This window comes from Bos javanicus, chromosome 2 (assembly GCF_032452875.1).
Source record: "Bos javanicus breed banteng chromosome 2, ARS-OSU_banteng_1.0, whole genome shotgun sequence".
NCBI classification, from domain to species: Eukaryota; Metazoa; Chordata; class Mammalia; order Artiodactyla; family Bovidae; genus Bos; species Bos javanicus.
Genome location: NC_083869.1, coordinates 41,743,251 through 41,769,895, shown reverse-complemented (window position 1 = coordinate 41,769,895; position 26,645 = coordinate 41,743,251). Strand labels below are relative to the sequence as shown.

The following is a 26,645-nucleotide window of genomic DNA, read 5'->3' as shown; positions in this document are numbered from 1 at the left end:
CCCACTCAAATCATGAAATGAACATTAGACAAACCCAAACTGAGGTGCACTCCACAAAATACCTAACTAGTGCTCCTCATAACTGTCAGTCATCAAATAGGTTAAAGTCTCAGCAGCCGTCAGAGCTGGCTAAGGAGATATGATGGCAACGTGTAATGTGGTATCCTGGATTGGGTGCTGAAAAAGCGAGCATAGGATCATATGGGAACTTTAAGGAAAACCCTGTGAAAGCTGAATAAAGATTGGAGTTTAATTTTTAAAATATCCCAGAAGCAAAATATTAACTATGTGGAAAGAACATGGGATATATGAGGTCTGACAGACCACAGTTCAAAGACACATTCTCCCACTTGCAAAATGAATGACTTGGAATTTACCTAACTTTTTCAAACCTCATATTCCTTATTTGAAAAAGTAAAATTATAATACTAACCCTGAAAAGTTATTAAAGAAACATATAATTTATAATATGTGCTGTATCATATTTATGTGTCTTTATGCTTAGTCGCTCAGTCATGTCAGACTCTTTGCTATCCCATGGACTGTAGCCCACCAGGCTCCTCTGTTCATGGAATTTTCCAGGCAAAAATACTGGAGTGGGTTGCCATTTCCTACTCCACAGGATCTTCCTGACCAGGGATCGAGTCTGCGTCTTCCACACTGGAAGGCAGATTCTTTACCAGTGCGCCAGGTAGAAGCCCATATCATACTTAATATCCTAATATTTAATATGACTGCTATCTTGCCACATACATGGCAGGTTATCCTGAAATGTCTGCTTTCTCTCCTTCCACCTGCTTCTAGGCTGACATTCAAAAGGCCAGAATCTGTCCCCTTGCCTGATAGTTTTCTCTGCCAGAGGCTGCTCTGCCCACCTTGTCACACCTGGGGAATTAATCAACTCTACTCCCTGGAAGTACACCTCAGGCAAAAGTGGAGGGCAGCTGGTATAATTATCTCAGCTTCTTCACTCTTCCAGGGAACTGAATCTGAGGTTTGTTTTATCTGGTTGCCAGAGTTTCCCAACAGGATTAAGTTCCAGCTACCTATAGTGTAAATAATTTGTAATGTACCCTTTATTGGCTGCTATGCCTTCCCTGCATTCCAACCCATATTTCTTGGGATCATCTACGTAGTAAATTACTTGCACTTGAATCCTTGTTCAACATCAGCTTCTGGAGGAAGCCAAACTACATCTTAATTTAGCCAAACTGATCTTAGTTGGTAGCAATGATGAACTGTCATAAGTAGGATTTCTTTAAGCTTAAAATCACCTAGAAAAATTCAGTATTATTTGATTCAGTGCTAATGTTTTGGTAATAATATGAAGGTGAATTTTTTTTTAATTATGTCTAATTTAAACTAAAGGTAGTTTTAAGAAGCAGTTATAGCAGATACCCAATAAAACTATCTTTGTGCTATCTTAAGGATATTACAATTTGCCTTTTGAGACATTTTAATATACTTAATAATTTTTCTCTAATTACGTGCCACATACCAGAGTTACAGCAAGTATCTAAGTAACACAATGTATGTGAAAAGGCCTTGAAATTATATTAAATATCAGTAAAAATGTATTCATAGATGATATCACAAAATCCCTTATCATTAATTTGGGGCTAATAAAACAAATACTAAAATGAATATATAATCTATATATACATATGTGTGTGTGTCATGTGAATGACATTATTGCTGCTATGTTTATTTACATTCACAGGCATAAATGAGTAAGAACCTTAAAGACTAGTTATCTTGATGCTTCACCATTCCAACTAGTGATACAGTCATAAAGGCAAAGTGAAGTGAAAGTTGCTCAGTTGTGTCCGACTCTTTGTGACCCCATGGACTAAACAGTCCATGGAATTCTCTAGGCCAGAGTACTGGAGTGGGTAGCCTTTCCCTTCTCCAGAGGATCTTTCCAACCCATGGATCGAACCCAGGTCTCCTACCTTGCAGGCTGATTCTTTACCAGCTGAGCCACAAGGGAAGCCCAAGAATACTGGACTGGGTAGCCTATCCCTTCTCCAGCAGATCTTCCCAACCCAGGAATCAAACTGGGGTCTCCTGCATTGCGGGTGGATTCTTTCACCATCTGAGCTATCAGGGAAGCCCTCACAAAGGCAAAGTATGTATTAAGCCACTCCAGTACTCTTGCCTGGAAAATCCCATGGACGGAGGAGCCTGGTAGGCTGCAGTCCATAGGGTCGCTGAGAGTCGGACACGACTGAGCGATTTCACTTTCATGCACTGGAGAAGGAAATGGCAACCCACTCCAGTGTTCTTGCCTGGAGAATCCCAGGGACAGGGGAGCCTGGTGGGCTGCCAGACGTCTATGGGGTCGCACAGAGTCGGACACGACTGAAGCGACTTAGCAGCAGCAGCAGCCCATAACTGAAGATAATCCCATCCAAGAATTCACACAGCTAATTTGTTACAGAAAATACAATGAAAAAACCAAGAACAGAGTTCAAGTAGGTAGGAAGAGTGAAGGAAACTCTTAAAGAAATCTTGGCTCTCACTTGTATGTCTGTGTATCAAATTCAAAGTTTCATGAAGGGCCTGTATAATTCGGATAAAGCCTGAAACCTTTAACATTCTCAAAAGTATTAGTTGAATAAATAGATGGATTAATTACTGAATGAATAAATAATACAGACATAGCACAGGAGAAAAGTGTTCCTCATGGTGATAGGAATTTAGTTTTTTCATGTATCCCCTTTACCTTGATGGTCACTCTCTTCATATTCTACTGTTGCATAACAAATTACTACAAATTAAGTGGATTACAACAACACAAAAGTATTACCTCACAGTGCCACAGGACAGAAATTCAGGTGCAGCATGGCTGGGTTCTCTGCTGAGAGTCTCATAGGACTGGACTAAAGGTGTTGGCCAGAGCAGTGATCTTACTGAAGGCTCCAGTTCCTCTTCCAAGATTCCTGATAACTGGCAGATTTCAGTTCCTTGAAGTTAGAGGTCTGAGATCTCATCTTTGTCAGACTGCAAAGACAAAGTCTAATGTAATTATGAGGTGACTTTCTTATCATAAACACAGTCTCACTGACATTTAAGTCAGTGTTATAAAGGTAAATATATAAAGGGTGTTATACAGGGCATGTATACCATGGGACAAGAATCTACCATAATCACATAGAACACAGTCTCTGCACCTCAAGTATTATCTATTGTATCTTTTGGAAGGATTCCTCTTAGGCTTAAATTTGCAATTTATATTCAATATTACAATAATAGAATATGAGTATATATTTGGATAATATTTGAGTATAGAATCCTGATTGTAGATGTCCTTTAAAAGCCTTCAAGGCAGAGTAAAGTATTAAACATACATAAACTTTAACACCAGGAAACTATGAAGTAGAAAGAAAACAGAAACATCAGTCACATTTTCTTATTGTATTAGTGCATTCTGCTTATTATATTACCTTAATCTCTTGCTCTGTTTTCCACAGAGTGGACTAGAGAACTCTAAAGACAAACTGCTTTCATTTATTCAGCAAGTAATTACTGGACACATACTCTTCTCTTAGAATTGTTTCCACAGGTATTCAAAATATATCTCTATTATTACTATTGGGAAAGCAAGGTTTAAAAAATAAAGATGAGACAAATGTAATCAAATGTAAATAATATGCCTGGATTTTGCACAGATAATAACTAATACTGAGATATCACCTGGATTTAGTACTGTATTTAGAGTTTATATGAATTACTTCACTCAACCTTTGAAAAAGCCCAAGAAATATCCCTTTTTTATCCCTTTTTCCAGATAAGGAAGCTAAGATTTTGTCAAAGTTTCACAGTAATTCTTTGTTGTTGTTGTTCAGCTGCTCAGTCCTGTCCAATTCTTTGCTACCCCATGGTCTGCAGAACACCAAGCCTCCCTGCTGTTCACCATATCCTGGAGTTTGCTCAAAATCATGTCCATTTAGTTGATGGTGCCATCCAACCATCTTGTACTCTGTCGTCCCCTTCTCCTCTTGCCTTCAATCTTTCCCAGCATCAGGGTCTTTGCTGATGAGTCAGTTCTTCACATCAGGTGGCCAAAGTGTTGGAGCTTCAGCTTCAGCATTGGTCCTTCCAATAAATATTCAGGGTTGATTTCTCTAGGACTGACTGATTTGATCTTGCAGTCCAAGGGATTCTCAAGAGTCTTCTCCAACACCACAATTCAAAAGCATCAATTCTTCAGTGCTCAGGTTTCTTAATGGTCCAACTCACATTTGTGACTACTGGAAAGACCATAGCTTTGCCTCTATGGGCCTTTGTCAGCAAAGCAACAATGTTTCTGCTTCTTAATATGCTGTCTAGTTTTGTCATAGCTCTTCTTCCAAGGAGCAAGCATTTTTTTAATTTCATGGCTGCAGTCACCATCCACAGTGATTTTGAAGCCCAAGAAAATAAAGTCTGTCACTGTTTCCATATTTTCCTCATCTATTTGCCATAAAGTGATGGGACCAGATGCCATGATCTAAGTTTTTTGAATGTTGAGTTTTGAGCCAGATTTATCACTCTCCTCTTTCACCTTCATCAAGAGACTCTTTCACTTGATGTGAAGAGTTCCTCTTCACTTTCTGCCATAAGGGTGGTGTCATCTGCATATCTGAGGTTATTGATACGTCTCCCGGCAATCTTGAATCCAGTTTGTGATTCATCCAGCTCAGCATTTTGCATGATGTACACTGCATGTAAGTTAAATAAGCCAGTTGACAATATACAGCCTTGATGTACTCCTTTCTCAACTTGGAACCAGTCTGTTGTTCCATGTCCGGTTCTAACTGTTGCTTCTTGGCCAGCATACAGGTTTCTCAGGAGGCAGCTAAGGTGGTCTGGTATTCCCATCTCTTTAAGAATTTTCCACAGTTTGTTGTGATCCACTCAAAGTCAATAGAGTAGTCAGTGAAACAGATGTAGGTATTTTTCTGTAATTCTCTTGCTTTTTCTATGACCCAACGGATACTGGCAATTTGATCTCTGGTTCCTCTGCCTTATCTAAATCCATCTTATAAATCTGAAAGTTTTTGGTTCACATACTGTTGATATGTAGCTTGAAGGATTTTGAGCATTATTTTTCTGGCATGTGAAATGAGTACAACTGTGCGGTAGTTTGAACATTCTTTGGCATTGCCCTTCTTTGCACTGGAATGAAAACTGACCTTTTCTAGTCCTGTGGCCACTGCTGAGTTTTGCAAATTTGCTGGTACACTGAGTGCAGCACTTTAATAGCACCATCTTTTAGGGTCTGAAATAGCTCAGCTGGAATTCCCTCACCTCCACTAGCTTTGTCTGTAGTAATGCTTTCTAAATCCACTTGACTTTGCACTCCTGGATGTCTAGCTCTACATGAGTGACCACACCATTTTAGTTATCTGGGTCATTAAGATATTTTTTGTATAATTCTTCTGTCCATCCTTGCCACCTCTTCTTAGTATCATCTGCCTCTGTTCAGTTCATACTGTCTCTGTCCTTTATTGTGTCCATCTTTGCATGAAATATTCCCTTGGTATGTCTAATTTTCTTGAAGAATATGGAGGAAGGTCAGACTCAGGTCTTTGTCATTTTCTAAAGACCACGGTGTTATGCTGTCCTGCTATATTAAGAAAGTGAAGAATGTACTAAGATTTTAAGGGGGTGGTCTTTTCCTGGAAAAGTGGAATGGATAGTCTAATAATACAATCAGCATATACCAGGTCAGGAATGCAAGAATGAGGTGACTTGCTGAGCACAAATAAGCAACTACCAAATTGTTATATACAGTTATATTGAAGTCAAAGAGGAAAGAGTTAAGCCTTCAGAAGTGATATTGAGGAGAGACTGGTAATACCAAACTTGAGATACACACCCAGCTCATGTTTTTAACAGCAGTCTTTTAGAGCATTAAAACTGTAAAAGACCATAGATACCATGTAGGCATGTAAGACAGGAGTACACAGCTAGAAGCTACCTACATCTCCTTAACCTCCTCTGCACAAATCACTGAGCTAACAGGCTATAAATAGAGTCTGAAATTAAGACAGAAAAAATCTTTCATCTAAAAGCAAAAGCCTCTTTGCTTGGCATCTCCATTGATAAATTCAATTCCACCCATGCATTCTCCATGCTAGGATCAGGAAGATGTGACATACAGTAAGAGAGAACATGTTAAAAAATAAACCACACTGCTAGGGACTTCCCGGGTAGTCCAGCGCTTTGCCTTACACTGCAGGGGATGTGATTCTATCCTGGTTGGCAAGCTAAGATCCCACATGCCTCACAGCCAAAAAAAAAAAAAAAAAAAACATAAAACAACAGAACCAATAATGCAGCAAATTCAATAAAGACTTTAAAATGGATCACATCAAAAAACACACACACATTGTTAAATGTCGAATTTTTATTGCTAAACAATTTCCTTTTGTTATTTCCTGAGCTACATTTTTACAGAATGAGGCGGGGAAAAAACTATGTTTACTTTCTTATAATTTGCCCTTCTGGATGGCTGTTAACAGATTCCTTGAATTGTCTGTATTTCAAATACCTAAATAGATTCCCAGAGGCCCCAAAGCTCTAAAATTGGTATGTAAAGGGCAATATAGTCAAGTAAAAGAATAGCAGCAATAAGCCTGGGGTCCAGAGAGACCTCTGTCACTAAGAAGCTTTGGCAAATTGTGCAAACCCTGTAACTTTATTGACTTCGTGTGTGTGTGTGTGTGTGTGTGTGTGTGTTCAGTCACTCAGTTGTGTTCAACTCTTTGCAACCCCATGAACTGTAGCCTGCCAGGCTCCTCTGTCCATGGGGATTCTCCAGGCAAGAATACTGGAGTCGGTTGCCATGCCCTCCTCCAGGGGATCTTCCAAACCCAGGGATCAAACTTAGGTCTCCTGCACTGCAGGCAGATTCTTTACTGACTGAGCCACCAGGGAAGTCCAAGAATACAGGAATCGGTAGCCTATGCTTTCTCCAGGTGATCTTCCCGACCCAGGAATCGAGCCATGATCTCCTGCATTGCAGATGGATTCTTTACCAGCTGAGCTACCAGGGAAGCTCCTTATTGGACCTCAGTTGCTTCATATAGAAAGTGAAGCAGTTACCATATTGTGACAGAGTGTCTTTAAACTGTGAACTTTTACAGTAAATGTTGTCCTGAGGAACTCATCTGGAAAAGTATTTTATAAATTCAAAACTAAATCTAGGAAAATAACAACCAATATATTTAATAAATCTGAATCAAATACACATGTGAGCCTTTTGATAAACACATATTTTTTGGCCAAATGTTTCTTTAAGGATTAAGGGAAAGAAACCCTATCCCAAGATAAAGCCAGCAGAGGGCGTTTAGTCCCCAAATCTCTTGCCAAAGAAGTGGTCCAGGTCCCAGTAACACAGAACACAGTGTCCTTGGTTTGCAACTTGGACTGTTCCACAACGTTTTGTGAAAGGCTACTTATACTATTTACAGTCTTTCAAAGGGATAAAAAAATGAGTTGTTTGTAGGAAGTAGCTATACAATATTAGGGTTTTAGGCAAGATATAATTTAAAAAAAAAATATATATATATATAGACATTCTTTCCATTGTTTGAACTAAAACTAATTTACTGTAGACTATTTTAGGCAATTATTACACAATCCTTAAAAAAATGTTTACATGTTGTTATAATTTTAGGTATTTGATGAATCATAAAATGCCTTTGATCATACTTCCCAAAAAGAACAATCCAAAACAAACTGCATGCATGTGTGATATAATGAAAAAGTTTACCTTTTCTGGAAAAATATTAAGATTAAAAGGAACTGAGAATGGACTTTGCTATCATCTTTTATATGTTGGGAGTTATTTCTAAACTCATTTGAGTGCATCAATTCAAAGACAGAAATTAATCTAATCTCAATAAAGTATACATAAAAGCAAGAAAATCATCTAGTCACAGTAAAGAACCATTTTACAAAGATAATATTTAAGTAGAAAAATGATTATGAAAATATGCTCATGCTTTTTTAAAGTATAACTGGATATTACAATTTTAAGCCTAGAAATCAAGATACAATAGATGTGAAACCTAAAGTCTAACCTTCATACCCAAAATTTGCAATGACAATTTGGAAAACTAATCACATTACTTTTAAAGACTTCCACCAACATTAGGAATTAGGAAGTGTATCAGTTTCCTCAAACTGCTATAGCAAACCATCACAAACTTAGATGGCTTAAACAACAAAAATTCATTGACTCACAGTGTTCGAGGCTGGGAATCTGAAATCAAGGTGTCAGAAGGGGCATATTCTTTCAGAAACCTTCAAGGGAGAATCACTGCTTGCTGTTTCTAACTTGCAGTGTTTCCCAGCAATTGCAGTGGCTTGTACATGCATCAGTTAATTATTTTTTTTCAATTGCAAATCCAAAGAAAGATAAATTTATTATACAGGGTCAGATAGTATTCTATAGATATATTTCTTAATTGCAATGTAAATTACATATCTATTAACTGACCGAAATGAATCAAAATTAGAATTGAGGAACAAAGAGAGTTTTGCAGATTTCTCTCTAGAACTTTCAATAAAATTTCCAAACTATCATGAGAGACCCAAGGAGAATTGTTCCTCAGGCTGTGATTATGCTCATTATGCAAAATTCATGGTGAATATGGATGCTTTGGTGTTTCCATTTACATTACCATCTGTATACAACTAAAATAAAGCAGCTTCAAAGTGGAAAATTACCCTTTGCATTGAAATAATCCTGTAGTGGGCAAAAGATATTTCTCTAGAAATTACCCTCTAGAAATGTCTACTACCAGACTCATTTATTTAATATGTTTGTAACTATAGTAAAAGTACTAATCATATTTGGGAAAATACTTCTCCCATGTGTGTTTCATTTGTTCTTTTAGTTGCTTATTTTCCCATGAAAAGGATAAACTTTAAAAAGTATACACATATACATGACATTTCAAAGACAGGAAATTTTTTTCTGAATTTAACACACAAAATCTATAATATAACTTATATTGTTCAAGTAAATGAACTGTATATATGGCCCAAGTTTTTATATTGTTAAACAGAATGTATAACCTTTGTGAAAATTTTCCTTTTAAGATGTTGGCTTATTTAATAGGGTACTTGGATTCCATCACTGACTTTACATCTTTCTCTTATCAGTACTTGTGACTTTCCTAGAAGCCCTGAGTAGCAGTTCTGTAGAGGTAACCATTTCAAGACTAACTTAGTCAATTTACAGACTAGGACTCAGTTTATAAGTGATCTGTAGAGTTGACTTCCTTAGATTTCATCACATTGCTTTGGGAAATGAAAAGACCTTGAAATGAACTTTCTCCTCATACTCCCTCTTTGCAAAATAAATAAATAAATAAATAAATACCCACAGAATACTGAAGCATGCTTATCATAACAGAAGAAAACTTTTATAATTATGTACTTAATAACCCTCATGAAACTTTAATAATCAATGTTATAATAGTTCACACTAGGAATAATATACATTATTATAATATCATTTTCAATTAGTTAACAATGAGTCTACCATCTGCCTTGACATTTCTTAGATATTTTGAGAAGAATTATAGTCAAGCCCAGCCAAAACCACATTAAAAACATAAACACAGACCCTGCCTTTACAGAAATCTCTAGAGCTAATTCTACAACCTTCAGAAATCCACTGACAATACTTAATAAAATGTATGTGATATACAGGGAAATGTATGTGACATGAAGTCCATGGGGTCACGTAGAGTTGGACACGACTTGGTGACTAAACACATACATATATGTGATGTACTTGCGTTATGGAAAGGAAATTGATGAAAAAACATCATTGTCTCTAGACTTCAGGAATTGGTCATATGGTAGTGGGAACAAGGACTGCCTTTTACGGAGCTCCATGTAGTTTACAAACTTTATTGAGCCTGTTGTATAAGCTTTATAAGGCAAATACAGTGCAGGAAAACAAATGCAAACAAATAATAAGGTATAGTTAACATTATCTAACACCACACACAAAATTAAACTCAAAATGGATTAAACACCGAAATGTAAAACTGGGTACTATAAAACTTTAGAGGAAAACGTAGGCAGAGCACATAAATCACAGCAATACCTTTTTGAATCCATAAACAAATGGGACCTAGTTAAACTTAAAAAACTTTTGCACATCAAAGGAAATCATAAAACAAAAAGACAACCTACAGGATGGGAGAAAATATTTGCATATGATGAGACCAACAAGAGATTAATTCCTAAAATATGTAAACAGTTCTTATAGCTCAATATCAAAAAAAGAAACAGTCCAATCAAAAAATGGGTAGAAGATCTAAATAGATATTTCTCCAAAGAAGACGTTCACATGGCCAAAGGGCACATGCTGCTACTGCTAAGTCGCTTCAGTCGTGTCTGCCTCTGTGCCACCCCATAGACGGCAGCCCACCAGGCTCCCCCGTCCCTGGGATTCTCCAGGCAAGAACACTGGAGTGGGTTGCCATTTCCTTCTCCAATGCATGAAAGTGAAAAGTGAAAGTGAAGTCGCTCAGTCCTGTCTGACTTTTAGCGACCCCAGGGACTGCAGCCTACCAGGCTCCTCCACCCATGGGATTTTCCAGGCAAGAGTACCAGAGTGGGGTGTCACTGCCTTCTCTGAAAGGGCACATGAAAAGATGCATAATCATGAGACAAATGCAAATCAAAACTACAGAGGTATATCACCTTACACTAATCAGAATGGCCATCATCAAAAACTTGAAAAGTTTTTGAAAAGTTCGTGCTAGACAGAGGGTGAAGAAAAAGGAACCCTTATACACTGTTGATGGGAATGTAAATGGATACTACCACTATGGAGAACAGTATGGAGGCTCCTTTAAAACCTAATAGTAGAACTATCACATGATCCAGCAGTCCCACTCCTGGACAATACCCAGAAAAGATGAAAACTCTACTGGAAAAGATACATGCACCCCAATGTTCACTGCAGCACTATTTACAACAGCCAAGACTTGGAAGCAGCCTAAATGTCCACTGACAGAGGAATGGATGAAGAGGATGCAGTATATGAATATATACAGAGGAATATTACTCGGTCATAAAAAAGAATGAAATAATGTCATCTGCAGCAACATGGATGGACCCAGAGATCATCATACTAAGTGAAGTAAGTCAGACAAAAATGAAAGTTGCTCGGTCGTGTCTGACTCTTTGTGACCCCATGGACTATACACAGTCCATGGGATTCTCCAGGCCAGAATACAGGAGTGGGTAGCCTTTCCTTCCTCCAGGGGATCTTCCCAACACAGGAATCGAATCCAGGTCTCCTGCATTGCAGGCAGATTCTTACCAGCTGAGCCACAAAGGAAGCCAGACAAACAATTAACATACATCACTTATAACGTGGAATCTAAAACATGATACAAATGACCAAAACAAAAACAGACTCACAGACATAGAAAACAAACTTCTGCTAACAAAGACGAAAGAGATGGGGTGGGAAAGAGGGATAAATTAGGAGTCTGGGTTAACATATACACTACTATATACAAAAGATAATCAAGACAGACCTACTAGGGAATAATACTCAATATGTCATAACCTATAATGGGAAAGAATACACACACACACACCACTGTGCTGTACACCTGAAACTAACACAACGTTGTAAATCAACTATTCAATTTTACAAAAATAAAAGGGAAAAAATAAAACAAGTCAGAATTACAAAAATAACAATAATAATTTAGTTTGTTAAACTGAGAGTTCATAAAAACCTTAAAAAACACATGACATGGTACCTATTTTGTATTTGAGGAAAAGAACACAGAGAGATGAACTAGCTTTCTCAAAATCACATAGCAGAGATCATTTGAAAACACAAGTTTATATGATATGAAAGCTTCCACAGATAAATCTTGCTATACTGCAACATTTTTTAAAAGAGGTATTATTTTATTAGCTGCCTTTTATATTTGCAGGTATTTTCTTATACTGCTGACAAAGAAATCCGAACCGATGACTTGTGCTTAGATGTTTCTAGACTCAATGGACCTGTAATCATGTTAAAATGCCACCATATGAGAGGAAATCAGTTATGGGAGTATGATGCTGAGGTACAGTATTTTCTTAACTTCTTATTTAATGCTAGACTCAGTCATGTATTTCAAATAGTGATCCTTCAAGCTAACTTTCTCGGCATTGAAAGAACTGCACTTTCAAGCAGTCATGTTCACAGCTGAAAACATTAGGATGGTATATCACACAAACAGGTTTTTACAGAACTACGCCATTAGTATAAAATATGAATGAGGAAAATAGCCATTTTTATGTGCTTAAAATTTGTTATCACCACAAACATGCTCAACATAAATTAGGTAATGGATGGGCCATGCCCCTCTAAGAGGTTTGCGTGTCCTCTACGAAGATGTGCATACAGGACAATATCAATAATATTTTCAAATGTTAGCTTTTACACTAATGTAATCTGTGATATTTATGCTTCTCAACTTAAAGGAAAAAGAAAAAAGCTACAAGATTAGCATGAATATTCTTTATATTAGTAAATATTTGCAGAATTCAATAAATTATGTACATTCTCAGCTAAGGAGCAATTTACAAGATAGCACATTTTCATAATAGAAGAGAGGGACAGAAAACAATAAAATTACTGTTGGGAATTTATAGCCAGGCAGTGTGTAAAAACCAGATCAACCATCAGATGGAGCTAATAAAAAAGAAATATTTTCCTCTGCATAAGGAAGCTGGAATGGAAACGGCTGCATTTCCTTCAGTTCTCTTTGCTTAGCAAAATTAACTGGTTACCTCTGCTACATTTCCCACATCATTAAATGGTTGGTGACTTATTTAAAGATAAGTAAATTTTATTCTTACAAGATAAATAATACAAGAGAGGTGAATGAATTTCACAAATGCAGTGTTCTATGCAAGCCTGTACTGCTCTGCAGGAGTAACATTTTAAAAAGCAAACTACAGATTGTTGGTATTGTTGATATTTTAACAAGGTCTTCTTTTTAAACACTTTTTGAATGACAATTTAATTTGTAAGATGTTGTAGTTTCTTAAGTGGAATATCAGGAAAACAATGAATTCTGATGTGATTTGAAACTAGTTATGTAGATTTGATATTAGGCTCTAAAATTTATACAAAATTATCAAGCTCCTTACACATCAAATATTTTTCTTCTGGAACATTATTAAAGACAGACACCTTGAATCCTTCTTATATTTCACCAGTGTGTTCCACTTGGATTCTTTTGTCTTCCTAATATGTTATTCATCTTCTCTGTCTGACCACCAAGTTTTTCTCTTCAACTGTTACCATCCATCACCAACCTTCAAGATTGGGTGGGGATTGATGGTATGTACTCCAATAATGGACGTGGATAATTCTGGACCCTGAGCCTCTAACCTCTTCAACAAGAAAAAAATACAGATTAAAAGTACAAATAAAGGAGAGATGCTGCAAGTTTTAAAATAAAAGCTTTTGTTGTTCCTTAGTTTTTACTAGGAAACTAGGATTTTATGGGGTTTGTGCTAAAAAACCAACTTCTAGCATATATTAAGGGGGAAATGAATATATATATTTTTTGTGAGATGAATGAGTATAGAATTTCACAATACCACATTAAATCTTTAAACTTTCTATAATTTTTGAGTAACAAGGCTTCTAAAGTCATAATTCAAATTCCTTCATATTTAAAATAACTATTGTTTACAATTGTGTATACTTGTTTATCGGAGAAGGCAATGGCACCCCACTCCAGTACTCTTGCCTGGAAAATCCCATGGGCGGAGGAGCCTGGTGGGCTGCAGTCCACGGGTCGCTAAGAGTCAGACATGACTGAGCGACTTCACTTTCACTTTCCACTTTCATGCATTGGAGGAGGAAATGGCAACCCACTCCAGTGTTCTTGCCTGGAGAATCCCAGGGACGGCGGGGCCTGGTGGGCCCTGGTGGGACTCTATGGGGTCGCACAGAGTCAGACACGACTGAAGCGACTTAGCAGCAGCAGCAGCAGCATACTTGTTTATATATTTATCAGGCAGTAGCAAGATTATTGAGGCATTTAGGGATTTTGAAGGAAAGGTTAAAAAAAATTAGGTAGCTTCAGCTAAGATATAGTTTTCTTAGAAATTTACTATTTTGAATACCTAGTAGTTATTCTACTGTAGTATTTTTAGAGCACTGTAATATGAAAGACACATGATAAAGCTTATAATATGCAATAAGTATTGTGAAATGTAATTCACTCATCTTAATAATTATATTCATAGCTTAATTTACTGTTTTCAAAATTATGATGTTCAACTTCTCTAAATGTAAAATTTTAAATAATACAAATTCTTTTGCCAAATTAAAAAATGTAGAAAACATAATGTAGAGGAGACACATGAAAATAGAATAATTATACAAACAATGTGGTCCACTGGAGAAGGGAATGGCAAACCACTTCAGTATTCTTGCCTAGAGAACCCCATGAACAGTATGAAAAGGCAGAAAGATAGGACACTGAAAGATGAATACCCCAGGTCGGTCAGTGCCCAATATGCTACTGGAAATCAGTGGAGAAATAACTCCAGAAAGAATGAAGGGATGGAGCCAAAGCACAAACAACACCCAGCTGTGAATGGGACTGGTGAAAGAAGTAAGGTCCGATGCTATAAAGACCAATATTGCATAGGAACCTGGAATGGCAGGTCCATGAGTCAAGGCAAATTGGAAGTGGTCAAACAGGAGATGGCAAGAGTGAACATAGACATTCTAGGTATCAGGGAACCAAAATGGACTGGAATGGGTGAATTTAAATCAGATGACCATTATATCTACTACTGTGGGCAGGAATCCCTTAGAAGAAATGGAATAGCCAACATGGTCAACAAGAGAGTCCAAAATGCAGTACTTGGATGCAATCTCAAGAACGACAGAATGATCTCTCTTTGTTTCCAAGGCAAACCATTCAATATCACAGTAATCCAAGCCTATGCCTCAACCAGTAATGCTGAAGAAGCTGAAGTTGAATGGTTCTATGAAGACCCCCAAGACCTTCTAGAACTAACACCCCAAAGAGATATCCATTTCATTATAGGGGACTGGAGTGCAAAAGTAGGAAGTTAAGAAACACCTGGAGTAACAGGCAAATTTGGCCTTAGAGTATGGAATGAAGCAGGGCAAAGGCTAATAGACTTCTGCCGAGAGAATGCACTGGTCATACCAAATACCCTCTTCCAACAGCACAAGAGAAGACTCTACACATGGACATCACCAGATGGTCAACACCAAAATCAGAATGATTATATTCTTTGCAGCCAAAGATGGAGATGCTCTATACAGTCAGCAAAAACAAGACTGGGAGTTGACTGTGGCTCAGATCATGAACTCCTTATTGCCAAATTCAGACTTAAATTGAAGAAAGTGAGGAAAACCACTAGACCATTCAGGTATGACATAAATCAAATCCCCTATGATTATACAGTAGAAGTGAGAAATAGATTTAAGGGACTAGATCTGATAGAGTGCCTGATGAACTATTGACGGAGGTTCGTGACATTGTACAGGAGACAGGAATAAAGATCATCCCCAAGAAAAAGAAATGCAAAAAAAGCAAAATGGCTGTCTGAGGAGGCCTTACAAATAGCTGTGCAAAGAAGAAAAGCAAAAAGCAAAGGAAAAAAGGAAAGATATACCCATTTGAAACCAGAGGTCCAAAGAATAGCAAGGAGAGATAAGAAAGCCTTCCTCAGCTATCAATGCAAAGAAATAGAGGAAAACAATAGAATGGGAAAGACTAGAACAAGGGAACATTTCATACAAAGATGGGCTAAATAAAGGACAGAAATGGTATGGACCTAACAGAAGCAGAAGATATTAAGAAGAGGTGGCAAGAATACACAGAAGAACTGTACAAAAAAGATCTTCATGACCCAGAAAATCACGATGGTGCTCACACTCACCTAGGGCCAGACATCCTGGAATGTGAAGTCAAGTGGGCCTTAAAAAGCATCACTACAAACAAAGCTGGTGGCGGTGATGGAAATACAGTTGAGCTATCTCAAATCCTGAAAGATGATGCTGTGAAAATGCTGCACTCAATATGCCAGCAAATTTGGAAAACTCAGCAGTGGCCATAGGACTGGAAAAGGTCAGTTTCCATTCCAATCCCAAAGAAAGGCAATGCCAAAAAATGCTCAAACTACTGCACAATTGCACTCATCTCACATGCTAGTAAAGTAATGCTCAAAATTCTCCAAGCCAGGCTTGAGCAATATGTGAACCATGAATTCCAGATGTTCAAGCTGGTTTTAGAAAAGGCAAAGGAACCAGAGATCAAATTGCCAACATCCACTGGATCATCAAAAAAGCATGAGAGTTCCAGAAAAACATCTGCTTTATTGACTATGCCAAAGCCTTTCACTGTGTGGATCACAATAAACTGTGGAAAATTCTGAAAGAGATGGGAATACCAGACCACTGGACCTGCCTCTTGAGAAACCTGTATGCAGGGCAGGAAGCAACAGTTAGAACTGGACATGGAACAACAGATTATTTTTAAATAGGAAAAGGAGTATGTCAAGGCTGTATATTGTCACCCTGCTTATTTAACTTCTATGCAGAGTACATCATGAGAAATGCTGGGCTGGAAGAAGCCCAAGCTGGAATCAAGATTGCCGGGAGAAATATCAATACCCTCAGATATGCAGATGACACCACCCTTATGGCAGAAAGTGAAGAGGAACTAAAAAGACTCTTGATGAAGGTGAAAGAGAAGAGTGAAAAAGTTGGCTTAAAGCTCAACATTCAGAAAATGAAGATCATGGCATCTTGTCCCATCACTTCATGGCAAACAGATGGGGAAACAGTGGAAACAGTGTCAGACTTTATTTTTCTGATCTCCAAAATCACTGAAGATGGTGACTGCAGCCATGAAATCAAAAGACGCTTACTCCTTGGAAGAAAAGTTATGACCAACCTAGATAGCATATTCAAAAGCAGAGACATTACTTTGCCAACAAAGGTCCGTCTAGTCAAGGCTATGGTTTTTCCAGTGGTCATGTATGGATGCGAGAGTTGGACTGTGAAGAAAGCTGAGCGCCGAAGAATTGATGCTTTTGAACTGTGGTGTTGGAGAAGACTTTTGAGAGTCCCTTGGACTGCAAGGAGATCTAACCAGTCCATGCTAAAGGAGATCAGCCCTGGGTGTTCTTTGAAGGAATGATGCTAAAGCTGAAACTCCAGCACTTTGGCCACCTAATGCGAAGAGTTGACTCATTGGAAAAGACTCTGATGCTGGGAGGGATTGGGGGCAGGAGGAGAAGGGGACGACAGAGGATGAGATGGCTGGATTGCATCACCGACTTGATGGACGTGAGTTTGAGTGAAATCCAGGAGTTGGTGATGGACAGGGAGGCCTGTGCTGCGATTCATGGGGTCTCAAAGTCAGACACGTTTGAGTGACTGAACCGAACTGAACTGAATTTTATCTATTGTCTCATGCAATTCTTACAACAGTCGTAAAAGATAATATTATTATTATTTGTATTTTTCACATCAATAAAACAAAGCTTAATGTGGTTTAAATTCCTTACCTAAATGTGTACAGCACAAGTTTCTGGCACTAAATTTAGCCATCTTTCCACTACACTCCACTGCTTCCTGACTGATGTTCTTGACACAGGCCGGGACCCGAGACCCTTTGCTGCAGTGCTGTAATAATGATTGCACCTAGACAAATGTCTCCTCCAGCTACAAATTACAAAGAAACTGTAAAGGACTAGAAACAACTGCACGCATTCATAGCTGGGGCAAATTATGGACCACAAACGCAACGGCCACCTCTGAACAGCCTGGAACAAAAGCACACCCTTACCCTTATCCCATGTAAGGAAAAACCTCACCCCTATCCCCCAGGAGGTCACAGAAGAGAGTGAAAACAAGTAACTGTTTTCCTTTCTTGCTCTCTGGTGGGGGGATCTTTGTATGAGATGAAGATAGGGATGTGTCCAAGGGTCAGGCTAGAGGGGTGGCTTAGGTGTTTTGCCCATCCCTTTGGTGGTATTATGCAGGGGGCATTGGTAGTACCCTGCTTTTGCTCCCTGTTTTTTGGTCTTTTTGTATCTTTTTGTTCATTATTTACCCCAACTGTGCCTGTATGCAGTTCTATTTTTAGTTCCTTAATCTGTAGCTCTGGAAAATCCCATGGATGGAGGAGCCTGGTAGGCTTCAGTCCACGGGGTCGCTGAGTCGGACACGACTGAGCCACTTCACTTTCACTTTTCATTTGCATGCATTGGAGAAAGAAATGGCAACCCACTCCAGTGTTCTTGCCTGGAGAATCCCAGGGACGGCGGAGCCTGGTGGGCTGCCGTCTATGGGGTCGCACAGAGTTGGGCATGACTGACATGACTTAGCAGGAGCAGAAGCAATCTGTAGCTCAAGGAAATGTCTGTCCAGGTGCAAGCACTACAGCAAAGGGTCCCAGGTCCCAGCATGTCTGGATCTGATAAGCTAACTGTACAGTACTACAAATGAAAGAAATGGTTAAATATTATCAATTATTTTGGTACCAAATTGTATTCACACAGAATTCCTTATTTCCTAAATAATGAGAAAGATGTACTGCAGTTAAATATGGTCTGTTTAGATAAATGGTAAGTCATAAGACTATTTTGTCAATGTGGTCTGACTGTTTACAAATTTTAGCCATACATACTCATAATATAATTAATATCTAATTGTTTCACCTTTTATTTGAGTTAAACTAAGGCACATGTTGGTAATAAATACATATCTTTGGCCAACTTTGATTTGAAATACAGAGTTTCCCACTTTCTTAATTAAATATTTCTTAAACAGCACAACCATGAAATTAATTCAGTACCACTTTATACCTGGCCAGATGTGTTCATTTTGGGGGCAACCAAAGCATCATCAGCACAACTGAAAGATCCCCACCTGGTCCAGAACTCTTGAATAAACTACTTGAACACTTTGGTGTAACAAAAGCCCACTGCCACAAAGTTAAAAGAAAAAAGACTAAATTTCATCTCCTTGAAATATTTTAAAGATTACTGTTATAAAGGTCTGTCATCCATCCATTCTCTTATTCAGGTTTTCTTATATTATCCTATTTTGTTGCAACTGTGTTCCAATCCATTTGAAATTTACATTTTACTGCAATAAGTGCACATAGTAACATTTCTTTTTGAACATCCAGGCTGCTACATACAGTGTGAGAATCTAATTTTAGAACAGAACACTTATGTTCCACAAACACTGTGCAACAAAGACAAAAAGGAAACAAAATATGAAGCTAAAAATAAGTCTCGTGTCTCATGTGACTGAGCAAATTGACTGAGAAAATATTTGTTATGAATTTGATATCCATCTGTATCAAATGTTTCTCAGAGTCACAATATCAGGAATTTTCTTTAGTAGGTTAAATATGTGGGATTATAATTACTGAAATTACAGAAGCTTATATTTAGATTTTTAACACTCCTCTTTTATTTACCTTTATCAGAAAGCAGGTAAATGGGAATATAATTTCAAGGTAAGTCATCTATAGTTGCCAACCCAGCCAATTCCCTGAGTAGCATTCCTAATAAAAATAGTGGCTTGATTTACTTTTTGAAAGCTGTGTGTATCAGACATGTATTATATTTCCATAGTTCTACTGACCCATAGCTGTGATTTACGTATTATTAGAAACAATTAGTGAATAGGAATTTCAGTAGTTTAGTATTTAGTTCTTGCTTGTTAAATACTCTTACAGACTTGTTTAATACTCATATTCTATTCTAACAAGTGCACAGATCACCTTATTGGGAGATCATACTTAATATTCTGAATAAGAACTTTACTATATTAGTATTTAAATAATCTTTATTCTGTACTTGATCAATAGGGGAAATCCTATTGCTTTTGCTATTAAATTAAATATCTATAATAGTCCAAGTTGATTCTTACTTTATCATTATATATAGCAATAATTATTTTCATTTCAAACTTTTAGTATGGCATCTTTTAAACTGACACCTGTATGGCTGGTTTTCAATCAACCATGCAGTCACTTCTATTTGTGCATTAAAATATCAAATTTTTTACTAGGTGCTTTTTAATCCAAAGGTACAAAGGTATTACCTAATTTTATGATTCATATTTTGTCACCAAAATTGTTTCCCTTGCCTGAGTCCAGTTGACTTTCAGCTCTAATTGTATCTTTACAATCTTTAAAGGGGTAAAGTTGAAAATACTCCATGACACAGCTTGTAGTAAATAGCAAAACAATGTTTAAAGACAGGAATTAATACTTTTCTTATGTATCTTAAAATAGTATGACTGAAATTTTGTAAATTTTAGGAAATAATTTTCCATACTTCAGTAAAGAATAAGTAATACTATATTATAAACAAAAAACAATATTCTTAGGGTTCATATTTCCCTGTTCTAGTGAATATTTTAAATAATGCCATGCAAAATGATATTTGGCAGTATGCTGCTTGTCAGCCTGTATGTCATATTGCCTTCAAAACTGAGTTAATATGACAGTTTCCTAAAGTTGTCAGAGGCATTTGTAATAAATATGACAAGGGCTGGTACGCTTAAAAGGAGTATTTAAAAGAAAATATGTACACCCAATATAAAAATATCCACAGTCCTGTATAAAGAGCATAGGCAAAATAAAAATTAACCAATGAAAATGAAAAAGAAGTTATTTTAAATAAATATGAAAAACCATTAAATAACTATATAAAGTCATTTCATATGTGTTCTTTTATCCATATCATTCTTTATCCTGGCCATATGTCAAGAAATGTTTATAGTGGCAACACAGTACTGATGCAGATGCAGTTAAACCAATACAAATACAGTATTCTGACATATAGTAAGCACAATAAAGCTGCTGCTATTATTACAAAATAATTATTATAGATGTTTAATAGAATTTTTATTTTGCTAATACATATTAAAATGTTCATATCTTTTGATCTTGGGATTTCAAGAAATGAGACACACGTGGAGAGAGATGTTCAGAGATGTCTATCCCGGCATTCCTCCTAGTAGCTCCAAAGTGCATATCCCCAGTGGACAGTTAAATGATTTTTGGCAAGATCCTTTGTAGAAATTATTTTTTAGGTTTTTAGAATATTTAATTTTAAAAATGATGCCCAGAATATAAAGTGAGGCCTATTTAACTAGATGAGCTCAATTACATAAAAGTGATTAAAATTACTAGAAAAAAATATTAACAATTGGTACCTCTTCTATACAGAATACTAAGGAAAAAAATACTTGTTTTTTCAAACAAATGAAGGCACTAAATGTTTTATGTTTTTTTTTTAAATGAAAAATAACGTATCTCAAAAGGATTATTTCAGATTTCAAATTACCTCTGGTTAACGTTTTGTCTGAAGTACCTAGAGAAAAATAATTCACTTAATGCTAAGAGCATTTTATTGCTGGGATGAACGCTAAGCATATAATATTTTCTATCCAAAATAAACTTTTTTCTCAAATGTTTCACCATTTGATCTCAGGCTTTTCTCCATATTCTCAGTCTTATCTTCAGTTACTCCTACTGAAGGGATGTAGCTCAAAGTTCCATGAATGCAATTAGTGTGATGTGTGCTTTCCGTGTTTACCCAATAGAAATTATATATTGCTGAGAATGACTGATTTATTACTGCCTTTGTACTTGATTTTTGTCATTATTCATTATTTTCTTTGTCAAACAGACCCACACTCTTCTTCACATAATCACCCAGTCCTGTCTCTCAGTAAGCAAAGTAGCTGATGGCTCCCAACAGCCCGCTGTGGAAATATGTAATGATAGCCCTTTGCAAAAATGGCTTCTAAGAAACTATACAAGAATGGAAATTTTTAGAAATATTTTTAAGAATTCTACTGATTACTTTCTCAAATAATTTTGGAGGTTTGTATTGCAGACTTTATAAAATTTTAGTGTTTGTGTTATGCTCTGTATTGAATCTAAACTTACTTCTTTAAAATGTGTTTTAAAAATTTTTATGTGGTATTTCTCCATGGAGCTATTCTTCATCTTTAGGTGCTCATTACTTTGGTGGCTGCATATATTAAGTGGTATTTGCTTATTATCAATAGGTATTTTCCAGTTTTTTCCATATTTCAAATATATATAAGCATAAGTGATGGAATTACATTGTAGCATATAAGCTCTTTTTAGGCTAACTATACCCATGTCTATATGACAAGAGATTTTGTATTACAGCTGGGGGAAAAAAAAAACAATAAAAAAACTAACATAGCCAAACATTGTTTTTAGAAGGCTGCAATTATTAAATTTTGTTAATCTTTATTCAGATACATTGTGTGAAAATATAACATATCCTTTCTAAAGTTTACTATTTTAACTGGAAACTTAAATGCATTGTTGAAGACTAATTTTCAAAACCTTTATGAAGTAAATTATTTCTAAGCACTTTCTGTGTTTACTTAAGTGATGTAATAATAAAAGCTTTTAAGAACTGTACTTCCATTTCTGACTTGTGTGATTGTGAATATCTTCACAGTAGGCAATAATATAAACCATTATTCAGTTTAAGTCAAAAAACTGGTATGGCATTCTTGTAAAGAGTACAAATATGTACCTGTCCTGGTTCTTGATTTTAAGGGGATTACTGTACTGTAAAAAAAACCTATCATAATGTCCAATTCTTCCCTATGAGAACATATAGGAAGTCAGGGAACTGGTCTGGTTCAGATTAATAATAAAAGGTTGATAGTAGAAGACACAATTGAGCTTGGAATATTTGTGACAAGATTGGAAATGAAGCACGGAGAGGAAAGGAGAAGAAAGAAGGGGTGTTGTTTAGATTAGGCTTACACTTGAGACAAGGGCATTCCAAACATATATTGGAAAGCTGGAAAAGTCTGGACTTTTTGCACAAAGAGAACTTTTATACAAGGCAATTTGCATTGATTATCTTCATTTGTTTTCAAAGGAACAATGGAAAGTGCAATAATGCCCATCAAGTGGTCTTCTCAGATTTAACTATTTAGTCTCACAAGTCAACTTACAGAATGCAAGGGCAGAAACCACACATTGGTTCTCAGACTCTGCAAAAGTTCCATAGCAGTTTATATACTCCTATGAGAGCAAGCTTCTCCACAGGTGATAGTCCTGAGCAAGGGCATGAGAGTCACATCAAGCAGCTGTGGAAAACTACCCTGGTGTAATAGCCTATGCCTCAAAGGAGACAATATCTCTAACAGCTGCCCAAAACGCAAGGGAATATGCAAAAGTACACTTTGCACTTAGAAAAGCCCACTGCTTGGCTTCCTGTCAGGTATTATAATGCAGTTTATCAGATGAAGATGCAGTAAATCAATCAAAGGTCATGTTTACCATAACTATGCCTTTAAACATATTATAGTTAACAATTTTACCCTTATCGGGTTGGCAGGAGATCACAGATAGTTGACTAAAGGTCAGATTTTTTAAGCAGTAGGGAAAACAGCATTTATATATATATATATATATATATAGTAAGTATAATTTTATATACTTACTATATATAGTAAGTATAACTAAGCATCTGAAGGAATCTAAGTCTTCAGAACGATTTAGTAGCTTGCCCAAATCTTCATAGCTAGTAACTTGGGGAGCAGAAATTCACATTTATGGCTATCTACCCCTAAAATGACTGATCTTTCTACCCCACTACACCGAAAAGGAGAATACTTTCCTTGGTTGGTTGTTATCTTAACAGCAGTGGCTTCTGACTACTAACGAATTCCTTCAAAAAATTTTTTTAAAGAATACTGTTTTAAAAATTATCATTATATGTGTAGTTGACAATACATATTCAATCTAATCCTTAAAGTCATATACATGTTTTTTAAAAGATCTAATAGAAGCATACAAGGGTAAGTGGCTTTTTTGGAAAAGGACATACATACACAAAGGACCTCAGGTATGTAACAAAAATGAAAAGTATTTTGTTGATTTTTAACTGGAATTTTCTAAAAACAATGCTTTTGTTTTGTATCTTTTTTCAATCTGGCTATTGGTTCATAAACCAACAACATAATTTCTGGCATTATAAGCATAAATCAGCTATCTTCTTGCCTATCTTTGGCCATTTCTTCTTTTGTCTGTTTTTCAATATAAATGGCCTTCATGTATTGAAAAGAGCAACAACAAAGGCCAAAGTTTTCAAATCTTCTTCACATCTAATAGCCTTGCTCTTTTAATTTCCTGCTTGTTGTCTATAGCATCCTTTACCACAAGCTTATTTTCCATTCTATCTTTTCTCAGGACAGTGCAGTCCAGGGTGTTTGTAGTCCTAATCCAAAACAAACAGTAAATGTCTGGGCAGTGTTTCTCTCCCACTTTTGTGTGTGTGTGTGTGTGTGTGTGTGTGTGTGTGTGTGTGTGTGTGTGTGCATTTTTTATCTTCCAACTTTCAATATAATATCAAGAGCCCGTACTAAGTTGTTTCAGTCATGTCTGACTACGTGACCCTATGGACTGTAGCCTACCAGGCTCCTCTGTCCATGGGATTCTCGGTGCAAGAATACTGGAGTGGGCTGCCATGCCCTCTTCACGAAAAGAAAGGGGATCTTCCTGACCCAGGGATTGAACCCACAGCTCTCATGTCTCCTGCATTGACACTTTACCAGTTTACCACTAGCACCACTGGGAAGCCCATCAAGAGTCCACCCCCCCAAAAAAAAGTGTTTGTCTGCCTTTAATTTTGGTAATTTGCAACAAAAGTATTTGGCATGTTTTTTTCAAGATACATTTGCAAATCACCTTCCATATTCAAACATACCTCTTCTGGCTGGGGAATTTTTCATATAGTATGGTTCTAGACCAACTGAGCAGAACAGTATATGATATTGTATATAATTAGTGCATAAATTATTATTATGTAAAGCCTTGTGTACTTAAAATGTTTATCTTAAAAGTTCAAAACTATGACGTAAAAATGTAAATATGAACTCAAAAGAGATGTAATGACTGGTTAACATGATGAAATTATTGGAATTACATTTTAGCATTTGGGTACTGAGAAGATGCTTATTAATAGATATTATTATGAAAATATATAGATATAATATTTTAAAATATATGTCCATCACATTTTTATTTGATGTTGGTATTTAAGATCCCTAAAAAGGCAAACTAAATATGATGATCACACTATCAAGTAAGACAGATCTTTGTTGCCATGATAATTACTCACCTATAATGAATGTCTCACAATCAGACACACTATGGCTTATACAGTATTTTGAAATGGGAACATTTCTTGAAGTTTTGAGTCCCAGCAGTGACATCTCTTTGCATGTTTGCCAAATGGTTACTAAATAACACATGCCTAAGAAAACTAAGATTCTGTAAAAGACTTAATATTTGCACTCTTCAACTGGACTCTGAACTCACAAATAGGTTCTTTGCAAAGGAGTCTGAATTCTTGGCAGTGCAGGATAAATATCAGCCAATTTCTTTAACCATCTGCAAATAAAGGTGTATTAGACAATGATGAAATCATAACAATGAAAGTTGTATAATAATTAACTCAGAGCCACCTGTGCACAGCTCCTTTTACAAACATCAGCACAATGCTTATACCAAAAGATCATAAAAGATATTTTAGAGAGTAGATTTAATCTGATGAGCTAGTCCAGTTTAACATAAAACATGTTGCACTGATTATTGGTTATCTTTTACAGAGACTCACCTTGAGACATGTTAACAGTAATCAATGTCTAGATGAACCTTCTGAAGAAGACAAAATGGTGCCTACCATGCAGGACTGTAGTGGAACCAGATCTCAACAATGGCTGCTAAGGAACATGACTCTGGGGGCCTGAAGACCATCTCCCCTAAGCCATCAAAGTGTCTACACTTATGTTTTTCCATTATTTCAATTAGGGAAAAATATTAACTTTGTTGAATTGAAAGTTTTAAAATCCTTTTAGTATTCTAAAACAGTTGTTTATAATTCATTTTTAGGAATGTTTGCTTACTTCCCTACTAAAATTTGTATCTGATTAAAAAGCACATAAAAAGAATAAATAACAGCAAACTGTTATTAAACATCAGAACAGTGTGAAAAACAAATTGTGTTTGCTTTAAAAAAAAATTGCCATGATGTCACAGAATTAGTTTGGGGGTGGGGTTACTTTTCTTGTCATAATGTGGCGAGAGAGACAATGTAAATGCCTTATAAGGTAAATTCATTATGAAATTTCATAAACTCTGTTTCTACTGGACCTTCACGAAAACATGCTGAATTTCTGTCAACATCAAGTACATACACTGAATTATTTCTGAGCAATGAAAATTCACTGTACAAAAATCAGTTCTAAATTTTGTACCAGGAAAAAAAATTAGATATTGACATCTCATAAGGTCTTATTACAACATCACATTTAAACAAAAAAGAAAAGGAGAATATGAAAATTCAATTTAAACTACATGAAATCAGAAGAAACCAGCTAGGCATTGAGGGGAGCAAAATGAAGTTAAAAGGCAATAGCTTAAACATTTGAAAAGATACTCTGTTGGGTTGCAATCATTTCTAAGGCAGGCTAAGTGTAATAATCAGCTTGGTCCCAGAACTGATGTGGGAAACTCAATCTTTAA

At 36.4% G+C, this 26,645-nt stretch overlaps 1 protein-coding gene across 7 annotated transcripts in view; it reads left to right on the top strand.

Annotated features, from left to right (window-relative positions):
- The window catches only part of GALNT13 (polypeptide N-acetylgalactosaminyltransferase 13), a 655,101-nt gene extending 628,829 nt beyond the window's left edge, over positions 1-26,272 (top strand). For 6 of the 7 annotated variants that reach the window (XM_061437740.1, XM_061437723.1, XM_061437732.1 and 3 more), the window contains 3 exons: positions 11,973-12,107; positions 21,748-21,944; positions 25,730-25,815. In XM_061437740.1, coding sequence (XP_061293724.1) covers positions 11,973-12,107; positions 21,748-21,936 — 324 coding nt within the window. In that variant the 3' untranslated portion in view covers positions 21,937-21,944; positions 25,730-25,815. Of the gene's footprint in view, positions 1-11,972; positions 12,108-21,747; positions 21,945-25,729 lie in introns of all 7 variants that reach the window. The other variant, XM_061437749.1, reaches the window with a different exon arrangement.
- Positions 26,273-26,645: the final 373 nt, after the last annotated feature.